The sequence below is a fragment of the Electrona antarctica genome (genome assembly GCF_951216825.1).
Source record: "Electrona antarctica genome assembly, chromosome: 11".
Taxonomy (NCBI): domain Eukaryota; kingdom Metazoa; phylum Chordata; class Actinopteri; order Myctophiformes; family Myctophidae; genus Electrona; species Electrona antarctica.
In genome coordinates this window covers 16,708,362-16,726,693 of record NC_136792.1, presented here as the reverse complement: position 1 = coordinate 16,726,693, position 18,332 = coordinate 16,708,362, and the positions used below count along the sequence as shown (strand labels likewise).

Sequence of the window (18,332 nt, the reverse complement as noted above, 5' to 3'; positions counted from 1 at the left end):
TGGACTGCATGGGAGAGATAGAATGCCATAGGCTACTGGTCAAAATTTAGGCTACAGCTAAGTAGGTTATTGACTGCTGTGTTTAATCCGTTTTTGGGGGTTCCGTCGCATTTGTCAGTGGTGTTGTAAACTAGATCACATCAGTGTTTGCAGACAAACATAGACATTGATCATTCCACACATGACATAAGCACAGCTTGGCTTATTTTTTACTTAAGCTACTACTGGGGTAGCTTTATCCAAACCAATGAGTAGGTTAGGACTATAGTCTATGGATCATGCTTTTTAGCAGACATACATATGGTAGCCTATTTAGAGTGTGGTACCCTAACAATTTCTGACCTACAGTATTTTCAGTGTAACTGTGTAACAGTAACCACTGGGCATTATTCCGAGACATGGCATCAATTAAATCGAACAAAAGGTATTTCCTGCCACCTAGTGTTGAAAATATTCCACTGCATCCACAATCCCCATTGGGTTTATGTCGGTTTTGTTCAAGAGGGAGAGCAATTAACCAATTTCAATGGCGTCCCTATTTTTTGCGTATTTTTTTTTGCGTATTGAATATGTTCAAAAAACGTAAAATGTATTTTTTTCTCTAAATTACAGATCTAATACAAGCTTGCAGTGTTATGAGCTTGTGCCTTGTAGATATGCTATTTGTCATACAACAAAGTGGTTAAAGGGGAATACCACTCATTTTCAACATTTTATTATGTCATTAATATACCTTAGAGCTGTTGTGTGGAAATAATTTAAAAAAAAGTCCCCCCATTCTGTGTTTCCTAGAACTGGAGGTCTGAAAAAATCATTAACATGGTGAATCACATCTTGATGATGTCATCAAGATGTGTTTCACCAGACCTCCAGTTCTAGGAAACACAGAATGGGGAGACGTTGTTTATTATTTCCACACAACAGCTCTAAGGTATATTAATGACATAGTAAAATGTTGAAAATGAGTGGAGTGCCCCTTTAAGGAATGAAACCATTGGACAGAAAATGTGGTACAGAACCATGTTTTATTTTGTAAATGGGTTATCACTCAGATTGCACACAACAGAGACCTCTGAGTTTACCCAATAAAAACATAGGGACCATCCAGAGACAAGGGAAGAAGGTGGTCTGACAACTGCAGATAAATCCACAGATTTAGGAAAGACTTGTATTATTACAGCAATATACTATAGACTCTTCTTTACTTTATTTGGCATTACAACAACTACTACTACAACTACTATATCATATTTTAGAAAACAAAATGTGTAATCTTTTGCGTTAGGTCGACCACCTTGCTCCCTGCCAATGGCATCCAACATGACACTCAACTCTTGGTGGCTGCTGTTGTACAAAAGACAAAACAAAACAAAACAAAAAAAACAAAAAAACAAGAAAATTAATTTAAAGACCACATTACATAACACTTGAATAACAACTGGGGAGAAAACAATAAATTATTATATTTATGCCAGAACAAGCCCAAAGGTAACATTAATATGAAATCTAGTTTGCCCAAACAAACATGGGCATATCTATTTGTCATTTCATTACACAATATGAAGTACTGATTGAATTCATGCCAAGACTCATAACATCTCATCCCTTCACTATTAGTTGGCGATAGATAGTGCTGTGACTGGAGACGGACAGTTTCATACACTACACGTGTTATAATGACCACTTTAGTCCATTATTGTTTTCTTCTAATCATACAATATAAAAAAGAATAGGCTTAATCTCTCACGACGAAGCTATGTAGATTATTATAGAAACCGATGACGAGACAATTTATCGATACACAGTCACAGTGCACAAGCTTGCAGGCAAGGAGTAGAAAACAAATTTCTAGCTTTACAGTACAGAAATGTGTTTCAAAGATGTGCTATAAAAGCACAACTGAAAGTTATGAACCATGGCATCTGTTCTGCTCTCTGAATCAAGAATATGGTTTTAAAGTAGCAGATGACCATTGTTGTTGTTGTTGGTGGCATATGTTTAGTCCAAGATTATCAGACATTCATTTAGTTCAGGGCTCTCCGACAGGTTTGGCTGTGATTCTCTGTTACTCTATGTGAGCATTTTGTTCTGTGTAGACTAAAGTAGCCACTTGTTATTTTATTAAGAGACTTAATGAAGCGACACCTGCAAGCTAGTTCAGGCAGTCACCTCCAGCCACGCTTCTAGACACATGGTACACTCGTCACTGCACACATGGTACACTCGTCACTGCACACACATCAAATGCCCCTTTGTACATAGAAACATTCTCAGTATTAATTTATCAATTTGTAACTGAGAGTCCAAAAGTAACCATGGACCCATTTGTACACTCTCAGAGTTGGATCAACACCAAGGATTTTCCAATGTAATACAATGGTCTATTTAAGATGTGAAATGCTCTTGCTCACTTTCTCACTGCCTGTACTGCTGCTCCCCTGCTCAGATTGCAACCATTCCTACTGTACATTTCATCATCCCCAACTCCACCATGGCATACACCTGTACGCTCTGATTCTACATTCCCCCCCAGGGAAAGTTTATTAGTGTCACTCCCTCCCTCTCTCAGTCCTTTGTGAAGCTTTAAGGTGTATCTTTCCTTTGCAGGATGTGACAAGTTCAGAGTCTAGACGCTAAAATCATCTACAGTACTGCCACTCAATTTCTGGTTCACAGGAGTATTTTGACAGAAATCATTTGTATTATCACTCAGGAAGGCAGGTGTCAGATCAACAATAAAAAATACTAGATCCCAAAACCCCCAAAACAGTAAAACATAAATCTTTGATCAGTGATAGTAGAACTGTCCCATTAAAGCTTTGGGGCAATAATACTATATATTGTGTTTCATTCCAATGGCCAGAAGAAGCGTGGTGCTAATGAATCTTCCTGAACATAGGTCTGGGTTTGATCAATAGTGGCATTATCTTGAAGAGATAAAACGTCTCCATGACAGAGTAAAATAACAAACCTTGCAAACAAAACATACACTTGCAGGGAAAACATGCAAAACAAGCAATTCAATTATATTAGCCCTCAAATAATTATCCAAGATTGAAAGATTGAAACAGTTTTATATTTTAACAATGTAACATGAAAATAAAAAATAATTATCTTGTCCTTTTTTTTTCTTTTTACTTCCAGAAGAATGTAACTGCACTCCAAACTCTAAAAAAGAATATGGTCTAATTTAGGTCATCTCTTTACACAGCCATCCTTATAATAACACATCCTTCTTAATTGACCTGACTCGTTAGCAAAAAGAAAAGAAGAAATAAAATAAATAGAAAAATACAAATAAATCTCTTGTAATCTCCTGATAAATGAATATTCCACAAGGCATAGCAAACAAAACAAACCAAGAAGTGACAGCACAATCAATGCTCAAATCAATCGACTGTACAAGGGCATTTGGTCAGAAAATGCAGTTAAGGGCACTGGAAATGAAAATTCCTGCAGTGTTTCCTGCTGTTGCCGTGAACATTAAGAATGGGCTGGGATTTCCCTTCCCCATCATGCTTTGCTCTCGGTGGCATTTGTCTGTATGACATTGTTGTGTCCTGCAGTGAGATCCATCAGATGATTTGTTAATTCAGCCTCCTCTGCTTTACCTTTCTCATCACACATTATGTTCCTGAAACGGAAAGGAAATTAAAAGGAAGTTAAAAGTATGTTCACTTCTAGCGAGGACAATATTAACTCTTCAATGAACCAAAACAACATTTATTTGTAAAAACAATATAAAATAAAGAAGAAAAAAAACTATACCAAAAACATCTCGAGGACACACAGTACAATATAAAAGAAAGGGAGGGGAGAAACAACCAAGATAACCTTACAGTGCCTCTCTTGTAGCATTGACATTTTAATACCAACAATATATTTTTTGAATCCGTCTACTATCCCTAGTTCAAAGGGAATGTGATACAACTGGCCTGTGACTGTGATATATTGAGGTATATCTTACAGCAGTGACGCACACAGAGGCCTCTCCCTTCTGTAGTACAGAGCAGGGCTAATACCAGTGTCTGGCCTCCCTTTGAAGTCTTAATAAAGCTGTAGTCCTTAGTAAGGACTGGGCAAGTATTCAGCTGCACAGCAGATTTGAAACTACTATATATAGAGTAAAATAGAGTGCTACCAAACTAAATAACTGCAAAGAGAGTGTTGCAGAACTGTGGAGCCATACTAGAGAACTGTACACTCAAGCAAAACAAAAATCATCATCACCACATCTCTTCACAATGCACAACACTGCTTCCCTCTAATTGTCACAATATCATTACTACCATTTACCATTACAACATTTCATATCTAGTACTATGTGGTCAATGGCAAGATGCAGTGGTGAATGAATGGGCAATATACAGTATATTACACACACACACGCACGCACGCTAACACACAGACAGAGATAAACCTCTAGAGGGAGCCATACTCTTCGTTGACAGCTTTGGCCCAAGTCTCTGATGCCGAGCCCGAGGCAAGGAAGTCTTCTTCATCTCCGTTGGGCAGGAGGGGTTGGAAAGCGGGAGGGCTGTCCAGGCTAATAAGATCTGCTTGAGGCCCGTTTGCCAACTCTAGCTCTAACTCTGTGATTTTGGGTTCTGTGATGTGACGTGGGGTCAGGTCGGAGGACAGGAAATCATACGTGGTGAATAAGGGGTCGTCAGAGGCAGGCGTGTCAATGTTAGTTGCACAGGAGGTGGGGTCAAATGCAGGAGCAGTTATTACAGCTGGAATGGGAATGAGGATATTTGCATCTAGAGGAACAGATTTTTCAGCATCAAGAACTTCAGGAGTATTTTGTGCAACGGCAGGAGTGCTGGTGGCAATGTGGACTTGAGGGATAGGAATAGGGACATCTGTTACAGTAGTTGCATTATTGTCAATGTCTTGGTCACTAGGCATATCATTGCCAAAGAATGTGCAGCTAGGACCAATGGTGTCAAGGCCAGAAATACTTGAATCAGAATGTGGCTTAACAGTGGCAGTGTTTGCAAGCATAGAGGCAATTTGGGCTGGTTTATCAGTGTCTACGGCTATAGAAGGTGGTGTGGTGGAACTATCAGTGCCAGGGGGTTTAGGTGCAAATTTCCTGATCTCTAGATTGGGTGAATCGGAAGGAGAGGAAGTTGCGAGTGGTGATACAGGGGGGCTACCTTTAGCAGACATTGCCAGGAGTTTGGGAGAGTTCCTACGCTTTGGTGGTATAGGTGTAGTCCGTTCAGGAGGAGGGGTCATTTTCTCCTCGCATTTCAGGGCATCATTCCCTCCTTTCTCTACAAAGGGGGCCATTTTAGCCGCTACATCCGAGGTGGAAATCAGTGGGTTCGGTGGTGCCGTGTTTGACTCTGGGGTGGGGGCTGGTGCTGGGACAGAGGTGGGTGAGGGATCATTGGCTGGAGCGGAAAAGCTACAAGTGAGGGTGGTGGTCTCGCTACTGGGGCTGTCCAGGGCAGGGTCAAAGGTTGCAGTGGCTGTGTCAGAGTTGGTGGCTACGGAGGAGAGGGTGTCCAATGCCAGAGCAGCAGCGTAAGCCGCCAGCCTGAGAAGCAGGAAGAGAACAGAGACACACAGACTAGACACCAGGGTGACTGTGACAAGAGGAAGGGTGACTAGGAGATGCATGCAGAGGGTTTGGTAGGAGTTCTAAATTTAAACAAAGACAAAGCAATGACTATCAAGCATTAATGCAAAAAAAAGACAAAGGGTTTCATGCTGTGAGTGAACATCGAAGGATACAGCCCATACACATGGCAACATGGTAGCTAAGACTGTACTAAAAGCACGCAAGTCTTTCCAAGTAAAACTACAGCACCACACAAAACCACCTTAAAGGTTTGATCAGTACCAGTGACAATCTTCCAAAAATGTCCACTTTTTCTATACATCGCTGTAATGAGATGTGGCTTACTCATGTTGTCATATGGCTTGGTGCTATTTGGCCAAACACACAAGGGTACAAAAGCCTTTCCATGTCTTTAACTGGTACTGCGTCACCCTTGTCAAAATGAAACAAACTCTCCAAAGGCTGGAGAAGAAATATAAAAACTGGAATAATCTCAAGAAAAACATAAAAACAATGCCAAAAACCAAAACCAAATACAAATAACCACAAAAATCGGCACAGTTTAATTATGTGAACTCCACTTCAGAATCACAAATTAAGAGAGATTTACAAAAGCATCTCTTAAATGTTTTGTTATTTTCCTTAATGTATGTACTGTAACTCAGTAGTTGGGTCACTTGGGTCAAATCATCATCCAAATTATTAAAGGGAGTGTGATTTTATAAAGTGGAGTGTATTAGTGTAATGTACAACACCAAGAACTATTAAAAAGTCTGAAAAAAGCATTCTCTACTCACTCTGGTTCCGTTAGGGGTGTCGTTTCATTCGGTTCTGTTGGTCCTCCTGGATTGTGATTGGCCGTGCACTCGTCCTCTGTTCTCACTTCCACAATTGGTTCTTTCGACTCGTCCTTTCTGCGGCACAGGACCATAATTTGTCAACAGATTGTGTTATTTCATAGATGTGACATTTCATCCATCATGCAACAGGGGGGATTTAGTTTGAGTACCATCCCAGTGGTCAGGCATGTTTGACATTTAATACTGCCAAATTTCAAATGGTTGGAACTTGGCAGTATTAAATGTCAAACATGCCTGAATTACTTTTGAGGAAGCCATTAGATTCATTTTCATTTTAGTGCGATATGAAGATCAACTTGCAGAGACTTGCTTGAGGTTATCGAACACACTAAATGAAAATCTTGACTGAATCTTGCCCGACCTCACCCACAGTCAGATTCACAGAATGTTAACCCCAGAATAGTGCCACAGATTTCAAGTCATACTCACATGAAAGCAGCCTTGCCCTCTTCCATGTTGTGCCCTTTGGTCCCAGTGCCCGGTTTTCCACAGAGGCACATGATCAGGCCACATTTATTCATAAAGTAACAGGTAAGGTCCACAGCCAGAAGCAGTAGCAGAAATGCTACCACAATAATGCCTGCTATGATGCCCATCGAAATAGCCGTCTCCTCCCCCAGATCTGCTGGAAAGAAGACACACAGACAGCGCTGAAGACGACCTGCGGCACAATGCATTTTAACAGAAAAGAGTCGTAAAGAATATGATACCATGGAACTGTAGCCACAAATGGTAAAAAAGAAAGAAAAAAAGAGAAGAAAGAAAGAAAAAAAAGAAAACTTAAAACAGTTACTCACCTGTTATGAACACTGATACTATGACCGAGATCTCAGCATGTACTTAGATGCAATGTGATGCATTTGTCTGGAATGTTCTGTTAAATTGAATTATTAACCACTATAATCTTCTTCATTACACATGTGCTGGCAGATGAGAAGTGCTTAAGGATTAATTACGGTATTAGCAATAAGCACCCCGGAGTAATAAAGTACAGATGCGTTAGAATATATTAAATCACATTTATTTGATATTAGAATAATGAAGACCAGATGAAAGCTTGCATTACATTTTATAAACATAAAGTGTGTGAGGCTAATCAACATATGTCAATAGGCCATGATGTGTGATCACTAGTTGTGTCTAAGATTATTTTGAAACCATAGGTGAAAAGAGCAAAACCTCAATATAAACCTTTTCAAATGGTCACGGTCAATCAACAAATGATTCATCACAGGAACAGGGTCTACATATGATGTGGCTGACAAAACCAATTTGCTAACAATGTATAAAACGCTGGTACTTGTGAGTGAAAATGGATATGTGCTAAATAATTGAGATAATATTTGTCTTAGTAATCACCATAGGGAACAGCAATTAATTGCATATCAACAATAGCACATATGATGGTTCTGTGTGTGGTCCATCATCATCATACATGTTTTTGTTCTCAATCATGTAAAAGTGTTACAAATCCTTACATACACATCATACACATCATGTTGTGAGTGAAAAACAATATACATCTTTTATGTAAACTGACATGATCAGCACTCGGCATTCGCTCAGTGTTCCGTATACACAGTGCTAAGTTGTCATATATAACCACTTTCAATTACGCTAATGTTGATTACTGTAAACCAGCACTCCTTTCTGTGGTCTAGTACTGAGGGCTAGCTCTGCTATGCTGAGCACTGCAGAGCAGACCGGAGACAGAGGATTCCATTGCCTTTGGTTTGTACATCTGTCTGGGCACCTTTCTCTGCCTGCTGACAGAGACGCGTCTGTCTCAGACCAAGTCTGCATAATGAATGAAAGCATCCAGAGAGACAGCCAGGCCAGAGAAAGGCAGGCTTTCCTCTACAGTAAATGTGTGAACTCCCCATGGAATGAACTATGAAAGCAAGTATATTGCTATAAGGAGGGGTAGGATGAGTGACACCAACGTGTAGTATGTAAAACATGAACAGCCCTGATCGACTGAGTATTGAACACACAGCCACCACAACACCCCCGGGAACCACAGCAATATACACACAGGTCAGGTGGAAAATGTTCACGTGGTCCCACCACATCGGTGTCCAGGACCAGGCGAGAGGGCAGGAACATTGAGAGAGGGATCAAGAGAGAGGGAAAGAGAGGAAACGGAAAGGGGGGAGGAAATAAAGGGAATCAAAGAGGAGAAAGAGAGAAGGGTGGGCGGGTGGGTGGGAACAGAGGCAGAGAAAAAAGTGAAAACATGTCAAGTGTGGAGGAAAAAAAAGAGAAAATTAAAACGTGCAAAGACAGTTTCCCCAATCAGGGAGAAAACAAGGAAATGAAAAACAAAACAAAACAAAACAACAACTAATACAACACGTCAAAGTAAAAGCACAGCACCAAAGGAGGACTACAGAATTATTGACCAATGGCGACGCAGTGGTGAGTGAGTGGGATAAGCAGGATGAGTTTGAAAGGAACAACGAAGGATTGAGGGAGGGACATACTGTAGGCGTGCTTCAGCAAAGCACTCCAGATTGTCAGATTTTATAGGATGACTCTGGTTACACAGCTGTATGGGTCTGCAAGAGTCTGCAAGCTTTGACAGAAAAACCTCCATTTGCAGCTATAGGGTTAAGCAGGAGCTATGGAAGACCAATTTAAAAGAGATGAACAGGCTGGTTCCACACATGGACAAAGTATTCAATCAGTCACAGTTATTATTGTACACGGTACAGAAAATAAACCTGAGAAAGACAATAGGCCAAGATATAGGTATAATAGGTCTGAGGAAATACTTCTACCGGTGGAACAAGCCTATCCCCTTACTGAGAGACCAAAAACCATAACTCATTCAAAAGGATAGTCACAGACTACTTATAATGGGATTCAGGTTGCAAATTCAGTTGAAAGATTTATGCTGGCAGATTGCTTTCCAGCAAAGTCTTTTTCCCCCCTCTGTAGATTTATTTTTCTGACAGTCACCCACATGAGCAAGCGGAAATGAGAAGTTCTCACTTCAACTGAGTTTTGAGTTTGGTCTCTCAGTCTTTGGTTTAGTACAGAGAGTGGTAAGAGGGCATTGGAGGTACCTGGGATAGCCGCTGGCTCTGTGGAGGTCCTGAAAGATACTACTCCTGGTTGGGACTTGCCCTTCTGGTTCTCCGCTACCACATAGACATCATAGTCTGTGTTCCACTCCAACCCACTCAGAACTGCATGCTCACTGCCACTGGGGAGCCGGATCTCTGGATTCCACTCTGGCTTGTGTTTCTGAGGGTACACAGAAAAGACATGCTAGTGTTCAGGTGATGTTCTAAGAAAACCGGTAAATCACACGACTGAATGATAACTGTATATTATTTCCCCCTTTAACAACATAACATATGCAATGCTGTTCAGAAACCCATACTTACAGGTTTGTAGCGGATAAGGTAATGCATGATAGGTGAGCCACCATCGTCTTGCTTGATCCAGTTGATCTTCAGGGAGTTGCCTTTGGGTTGAAGGATCCCCTCCAGCTTAGGCGGGCTGGGCTTCCCTACAAGCACAGAAGAAAGACGTAGTTAAATATCACTTTAAAAAATGCATGAAGATAGAGGGTTGGTTAATAGTTTACAAGCGATGGAGATACATTTCTGTGGTCCCACCTGTACCTTCAAAATTATGGAAAAAAAACAGGGTTAGAAATAAAACAAAGGGTCAATATTTGAATATGGTCTTTCACATTGTCATTTGAATCATTTAGCAAAACCCTTTGCCACATACCAATGTTTGTCTTGAGTCTTATAATCAAAGTATCAAACTATTAAATATTAGTACATAGCCTAGCGATTAACAAGCTTGTAATGATATGTATTAAGTGGAACGTGTTTGCAATATAAAGTACTTGACAGACATGAACATTGCTAATGGCAATCTATTAACTTATGTAACTGATTCATTCACTGCCATTGGTTATTTGTGGTCTGTTTGAATAGATAACGCTTGGACATAACGCTTGAATTTCCAAAGGAAAGAGAGCAATTACAGGACCACAAACAACAAGAAGGAAGTGCATGAATGTTAATGTCCATTATGATAAACTAATGTGTGTGTCTGACAACATTGTGTGTTGTTGCTTTAGCCTACGTGTTAGTTGTTTATGCCTGTTTTAAACATGATAAGCATGGTCTAGCTGAAGACATAATTGATGTTGACACAGTGGCCGTTTTGCTCTTAATATGGTCAGTAAGAGGCATGCCGTCCATCACTTTCAACTTTGCTATTTTGACCATGTCATTGCAGCCAAAAGTTAAAAAATAGGGGGAAAGAAAATGCTGATCTACGAGCTCACAAGGCACCATGGCAGGTCTTGTGACCTTGTAGATGTGCTATTTTTGCGTGATAAATATATTATAGTAATAGTAATATATTATAGTAATTATAAAAGAATTACCGTAAGTGGTCAAATACGGTAATATTATGATAAACTCTGGGCTGCTTGAATTTATCCAGCTGAGGCAAATGGTTGGATATTAGGCAAGCCTATATTAAATGTTTAATAGACAGTGGTGGACAGTAACAAAGTACATATACTTGAGTACTGTACTTAAGTATATTTTTTGAGTATCTGTACTTTACTTGAGTATTTGTATTTTTGGATAGGTAAGGGTTTCACCCCACTACATTTCAAAGCCAAATATTGTGCTTTTGACTCCACTACATTTCTATGAAGGGGAAAAGTACATTATCAATTAACCACTTAAAGGACAACTTTATCATTTAAAGATGAGTGTTAAACAAAATTCATGTATTGCTTTCTATCGTTATAGCATTTATTTATTTTTCTCTTTTTTTAACACAATGATTGTCTCCGCAAGCCCGAATGCATAGAGATCAAGGAAGAACCTCTGCCCCAAATCTTTCAGTTTTTTTACTCCTACAGATTGTGTCCAGACATCAATCACAGAAATTGGTACACATTGGCCCGGTTTCACAAAGGACACCTCTTACACCATGGTGTAAGAGGTATGGTGTTGCACATGCTCAGTTGCCCTCTAGGCCGCACATGAAGCCTGTGAACATAGACATTCCGTGCATAGATGTGCCACTCAATTTAATTTCTTTGATGCTGAAGTAGGCCTTAATTTCAAAGTTTTTATATTTAAATGAGATGAAGAAAGTCACCACTCGCACCACACATTTCTCTGCGAATGGTTTTAATACTGCCACATGTCGACAGGTGTGTGTAGGCTAAAGAGGCTTTAGGGAAACAGGTTTGTGTATTCATGCAGGAGGCCTTACGTGCGCAATGAGGACAGGTATGGCTGTGCTCTAGTCTAGTTTGTGTATTTCTATGTTGTTGTGTTTGACAGTGTTTCCCAAAAAAGGACATAGTGTTTGATTGGCTGCCATGCAGCCAATTAGGCCGCACACAGGCTTCATGTGCGGCCTAGAGGGCAACTGAGCATGTGCAACACCATACCTCTTACACCATGGTGTACACCTCTTACACCATGGTGTAAGAGGTGTCCTTTGGGAAACCGGGCCAATATTATCTCGATAGTAATGTGATCAAGACAGATCTGCCAGATATTTCAAATTCCATTCTTGTTGGCTAAGATTGGATTCCTAAGTTTGCAGGAGTGGCCTGTTTTGTACAAAATGCCTCAGATCGTGAACAGTGCCTGATTGCCGTGAAACTTTGCACGCACATCCCTACTAGGTCAAGGAAGAACTACCACAGAATGGAAAAAAGATGCATACAGTTAAGTGCATGTGAATCTGCCTGTAATAGCGCCACTGTGAGTTTGAAAAATTGTATGGTGGCATTTCTTTTTTGGCCTAGTGGGGATGTGCGTACAAGGTTTCACTGCAATCATAATGCGTTCATCACCTGAGGCCTTTTGTACAAAACGGGCCACTCCTGCAAACTTTGGAAGTCAATCGTAGCCAATCAGGATGGAATATGAAAAATCCAACAGATCTGTCTAGATAACATGACTATCAAGATAATGTGTACAAAAATCTAAATGTGGACAAAATCTGTAGGAGTAAGGAGTAAAAAAAAAGTGTTTTGCAAAGAATCTGCCTCCTGGAGGCGCTATAACAGGCCAATGTGGAAAAGCTGGGGTTGTTCCCTGATCTTCATGCATTCGAGCTTGCGGAGACAAAAATAGCCTTGGTAAAAATATTTTTTATCAATTGCCGGAATGCCCCGTTCATCAGTAAAAAATGATAGAAAGCAATACATGATATTTTTTAAAACTCATCTTTTAATTATTATCATTACAAACCCTTGTCGTAAAAAATAAACTAAGTTGTCCTTTAAAGCTGCACTATGTAACTTTCCTCTTATACCCCGTATTTGCACCTGGTTTCCTGCACAATTGCTGAAATGTTTACCATTGAGCTTATAGAGCCTGCCTGCTTGCTCAGGGGATACATTGAATCTTGACCATCAGTTCAAAATGTGCAGATGCTGTGTCACGATCTAAATTACAACCACCCCAATTGTATAAGTTATATTAACATACTCTACCACACAGATTGGACAAGATTACATTGTATTAATTTTAAAAAAAATGTTTAAGCTCTATTTCAAATAGCTTGTACATCTGCTATTGTTTTGTACTTTTTAATTCGTACTTTTGAATACTTTAAGTATTTATAATACAAACTTGACTGAGCAACATTTACTTGTAGTTGAGTAATATTTGACCAGGAGTATCAAATTGACTTTAATCCATTCTGGGCGGGAACCCCTTTTGGTGTTTTAACTAAGCATTATGTTATACTTTAGCTATTGAAAAATAGCAGATCTACAAGCTCATAGCGCGCCACCGAGTGGCGCGCTACGAGCTTGTAGGTCTGCTATTTTTGAAAAATCGTGAAAATGCGGCACAAATCTTTGAATATATATATATATTCTTTCAGAAGACTTTTTTATTATTTCAACATCAGGCCTAAATGGATTAAGTTATATGTACTTTGTCCACCACTGGAAATAGGGGTTAAAGATATCCTAGTGATGAGTCAGTTAATGTTATGATTCTCCGGTGAAGTTAGGATTCTTCTCATAAACATCTGGAGCATCAAGTTACCTTCTGCTGGGTGGAGGGGATCATCAGCACCATGTAAGCCACACAACATCACATGAAATGCATGCGTGTGATTGGTTGAAAGGAAAGCAAGAGGAAGTACCATGAAACATATAATAAACAATAAAAGATGGAGAGAGAAAACAAAGTTAACTTAAAATACTTGCAGACACGACAAACGTAGAAAAATGTAGGTAAATGTCACAAAAGCTTTTGACACTATTAAAAGGTTTTACTTTATAAAAGAAATAAGAATATGTGTCAGGTTTAAGAAGATATCTTACAGCTTTATCTTCTTGATAAAGCGTGGTAATTTACTGGGAAATAAGCTTTTATCCAAGCATAAGTCTTCTGAAGTGACAACAAAATAATTTAAAATGAAAGGTTGTTGTAGTGTTTGCAATTGCAATATAGAAACTGCATAGCTTAATTTACACTTTTGTGGAAATATGTCATTGTTGACACTTTTTTTGTTACAGTAAAGTGTACATGTGGTTTACAGCTAATTAATTAATTAATTACATCATGTGATGTCAATGAAAAAATGACAAATTGGAGATGCAAAAATGAGTAATGCTGCCATACAGGTATCTGGGTGAAATAGGCTAAAATGCACAAGAATCACGATCAGGACATAACACACTACTGTACATATATCAGTGTGAAATCCACTTTCGCTAATACAAGGGTGTGACATGGTTACAGTGTAAACTTAAACAGCATGGTGGATATAGGGTTGTCTTGTAGGGATATAAATAGCTAGTTGAAAACTATTTATCTATTGTCTACAACAGAACAAACCTGTTTCATCAGTGGAAAAATGAAATATGCCATCTAGAAATATAAAAGAAAGTATATTGGCTAAATTAGATTTAGACAGTGCATGTCCCATGTATTGACAATCAGTTGTATTAATTGCAGTGTTTGTGGAGGCCTATTACAGGTACACTGTAAAAACCTCAGCGTACCATCTGTTCCATTTGTACACTGTCAGAGTTAAATTAACGTTTAATACCATTTTATGAATATATTGAGTGTTAATGTATCTGATATTGACATAATCAAAAGTAAAAGTAAATGCTGTTGACAAAAAAAGTCCCAATTTAAAAAATAAATTATGGCTGATTGTCAGTCATAATCCAAATGTGTCTTTTAATGATTTGTATTTTTAATAAGCAGTTTTTAGGACCCTAATGGTGTCTAGTTTCTCTTCTTGTTGTCAAGGTCAACTAATGTTCCATGGGGTTCGTGTGGTGGTCATCTTGAATTGAGCACCGAGTTTGAAGTCCCATATATGAGCAGGCCGATCTGCGGGTCTGGACAATCAGATATCGATATTTATATTTATTATTTATATATGGGCATTCGTCGCAACGGCGGTTCTGGACAACAGCCTATCAAACCGACTTACGTAGCACGCACCTCCTCGGGTTGTCGGCGACACACGCGGCAAGTTTGAAGTCGGTTGGTCGGATGCACATAGACAATTAAATCATGATGTATTAAGATTATTATTATTGTCATTATTATTATTCATATTTTTATCATTCATAATTGTAAAGTGATTGTAAAGTGATATTCTACATTTAGAAGTGCAGCACTATTCTGTTTGTGTTAACGTCGAGATCCCATAGTCCGGACAGACGGACAGGATGTAGCTGGTAGGTTGTCGGGACACAGCCAATTAAATCATGCTCACAATCATGACGCATAATAGTTAAAACCGAATAGTACATGGGTACTGGATGCCAGTTAGACATTTGCCCAAATGATCACTCAACTTAAATGCATTTAAATTAAGTATATGGGAATACGTTGGTTCTTTGTAATAAACAATTTGCCTAGGGGCAAAGACTATATTGCAGGTTGAGTGTAGGTCCTACTGAGTAGGAGATAACTACCTTCCAGAGAGTCAATGGTGTGGGTGTATTTTTGAGGTTTAGTTAAAAATTTGATGAACAGCCAGAAGGGCAGTGCTTGCCTTGTCACCTGAGGGATAGGCACTAGGCAGGCAGGGAATATTGACCCAAATCAAGCTGGGATGACTCATACAATGCTGCAAGACCATCTGTGCAAATTTTGACGCATACTGTACATACAAACACATAGACTTGTTCTTTCTTGTCTACTGGGTGACCGTTGCGTTTAAAATGTTTAATACACTCTGGTGAGAGAAATAATAGCAAACCAAACTGTATCATTCATGGTTTAGTATATGTAACCATTTGCAGGGGAAACTAGGCCTTGGTTTAGAAGGTAGAAAGAACTTACTTGTATAAGAATAGCCTGATGGTTACAACATAAAAGTAAATCAGGAAAGAAAACATAATAGTGAAGATGTAGTAAAGTAAGGGTGTAAAATGAGAAACACAAATAAACTAAATTACATCACACCAATGTCTAATGCCTGTAATTCATCTGTGCCAGGAGATCACATTACTATAATCACATGTTGTGCTGTTTCATGGCACTGGGTAGTAATGTGCCATGTAGTAATTTCACTGCATACATCACTAATGACTGTTATTATTAAAGCATGAATCCTGGCAGAGATTTGTACATTACTGAGCACACGTTTCTAGTTTATGCTTTGTCGTGTGTTGCGCGTTTCTGGTGAGCAACACCATTGTGTGACCAAGCATAAATTAGTCGTAACCTACGTCCAACACATGTAAGGAAATGACTCAATTTCTACTCTACATTACTCCCAGGGACAGTGATTTCTCCTCCTAAGACAAACACAACCAGCAGAGGGTGGTAAAACCTAAGCAACGGGGTAAGATTAAATTCAAGGTAAGCCTTTAGAGAAGATGATTGCTGATGACATGCTACTTTCCATGTCAATTAATTGTTTGTTGGCCTTTATAAACCACTATAATAATGAGCCTCATACAGAGCTCGAAGCGAATGAATCTCAACTGGTGTTGCAATGGGACCCAAAGACCTCATTTAGGGAATGTACTAAACCACATTAACTGTTCTTAATTACTAAATGAATCAAGGAAACAATGGTTGTACAGTATATGCCTCCAGTTAGGTGATATTGGAAAATGTCAAAAGTGCTTTAGATTTCAATTACAACATCCAAGCGTGTGACATGGTCTTCTTACATAATGTGTCAAGGTAAATGTAAGAAAACAAGAAATGTAGGAACATTTGATTTTTGTCCCCAACAAATTTCCCTACAGACCATGAAATGTCAAACGAAATAAGTACGCTGACACACGCTGACACACACTGACACACACCAGATAGATGTCTGTCCAAATGCTCTGAAGCGGTTATAGGAAGGGCCAGAGGGAGGGGGAGCACTCTTTTTGTTTTACTCTCAACTGAATACAGAATGGTTTTACATGCATGCCTTTTTACATCACTTGAAAACAAGACAGGTGTGCAGACAGCGAGGCCTTGAGGTATCTACAATGGCAAGTGGTTGTGGACGGAATTGCCCAGTAAAATGAAACAAGCGCTCCCAGTCCCTGCCGTGACCAGATTTGGGAAAAGTTTATTTAATTTATTTAAATATGATTCGGAGCCAGAGATACCTGTTTAACGAGAAGTTAGACACTTCTCCTGTTGACAAAAGTGAAAACATAGTGACCATAAATCATATAATAATAATATAATATATATGAGATGTGCGATCTCACCTCTGAGACGGCAGAATGGTGTGTAAGCATGCTTATTAGTTTTTTCCCTACATTTCCCCACTAATGTAGACATTTAACAGTCTGTTGGGAAAAAATGTTATCCTGCAAGTGGTCTGCGTTTCACCTTTGCTCTTAAAAGCAGCAGTAAATAAATTATCAATGTCGGGTAAGAATGGAATAAGGACTCAATACTTTTAATGAGCTACGGTACATCTGACCACACCAGAATATATACTGTGTAGGTCGACCGAAAAACTCCTCTTGCATTCATAGAGCAGTCACAATGTCCACCTTCGGGTCGCACTACAACAATTGAGACAATTTGAATATCTTATCAAGTTTTCACAAACCAACACAGAAGAAATCTCTTCATGTAGAAAGTTTAAGATTATAATTTGAGTTTGAAGGTCTGATTAAATTAAGGTATAGAATGTCATGGTGTGTGTGTGTGTGTGTGTGTGTGTGTGTGTGTGTGTGTGTGTGTGTGTGTGTGTGTGTGTGTGTGTGTGTGTGTGTGTGTGTGTGTGTGTGTGTGTGAAACTTACGGACAGGTGCTGTCTTGAATAACACAGCAGGGCTGCTTTCACCCTCACCCTTGCCGTTAATGGCTGATATTTTCACTTCATAGTCGGTCTCAGGTTTCAGACCAGTGATTGTCACTTCATTTAGGGTAACTGTCACAAAATAAGAGTATGCAATTATTCATGAAAGTACTGCAGTTGACATTTGACGATTCAAACCAAAATGTTCCCATCTCATACAATGCATCTATAATACAGACCAAAAATAAAAATGTCTACATTTCACCTCCCACAGGTTAATCCTCATAAACTAAATAAAAGAACAACAGAGCTAAATAATGTTTTGATATAGCTCATACCCTCTTGGACCTCATAGGTCCTCTGCAGCCAGTTGCCTGATTTACTGCCCTGCATTTTCCACTCAGCCTTGTATTTGAGGACAGGAACTCCTCCAGAGGCCTCCGGTTCCTGAAACTGAACCCATGCAGAACTGGAGAAGGGCTCCACTTCACCAAGGGATGGAGCTGATGGAACCTCTGGTAAAGGAAGGTCAATAAATGGAGGGTCAAGAGATGCACTCGTATAAACTGTCAATATGAAAGCTGTACTCGTATACACTGTCAATATGAAAGCTGTAGACTTGTTATATACACACAAACAGCTCTAGAACC

The 18,332-nt window shown here is 39.3% G+C and overlaps 1 protein-coding gene across 2 annotated transcripts in view; it reads right to left on the bottom strand.

Moving 5' to 3' along the window:
• Window positions 1-1,006: 1,006 nt before the first annotated feature.
• ncam1b (neural cell adhesion molecule 1b) overlaps window positions 1,007-18,332 on the bottom strand; it is a 99,560-nt gene continuing 82,234 nt past the window's right edge. Inside the window, exons 14-20 of one of the 2 annotated variants that reach the window (XM_079514174.1) lie at window positions 18,021-18,197; window positions 17,686-17,814; window positions 9,825-9,949; window positions 9,501-9,681; window positions 6,862-7,054; window positions 6,370-6,486; window positions 1,007-3,634 (exon numbers count right to left, since the gene is read on the bottom strand). In XM_079514174.1, the coding sequence (XP_079370300.1) occupies window positions 3,514-3,634; window positions 6,370-6,486; window positions 6,862-7,054; window positions 9,501-9,681; window positions 9,825-9,949; window positions 17,686-17,814; window positions 18,021-18,197 (1,043 nt within the window). In that variant the 3' untranslated portion in view covers window positions 1,007-3,513. Of the gene's footprint in view, window positions 3,635-6,369; window positions 6,487-6,861; window positions 7,058-9,500; window positions 9,682-9,824; window positions 9,950-17,685; window positions 17,815-18,020; window positions 18,198-18,332 lie in introns of both variants that reach the window. The other variant, XM_079514175.1, reaches the window with a different exon arrangement.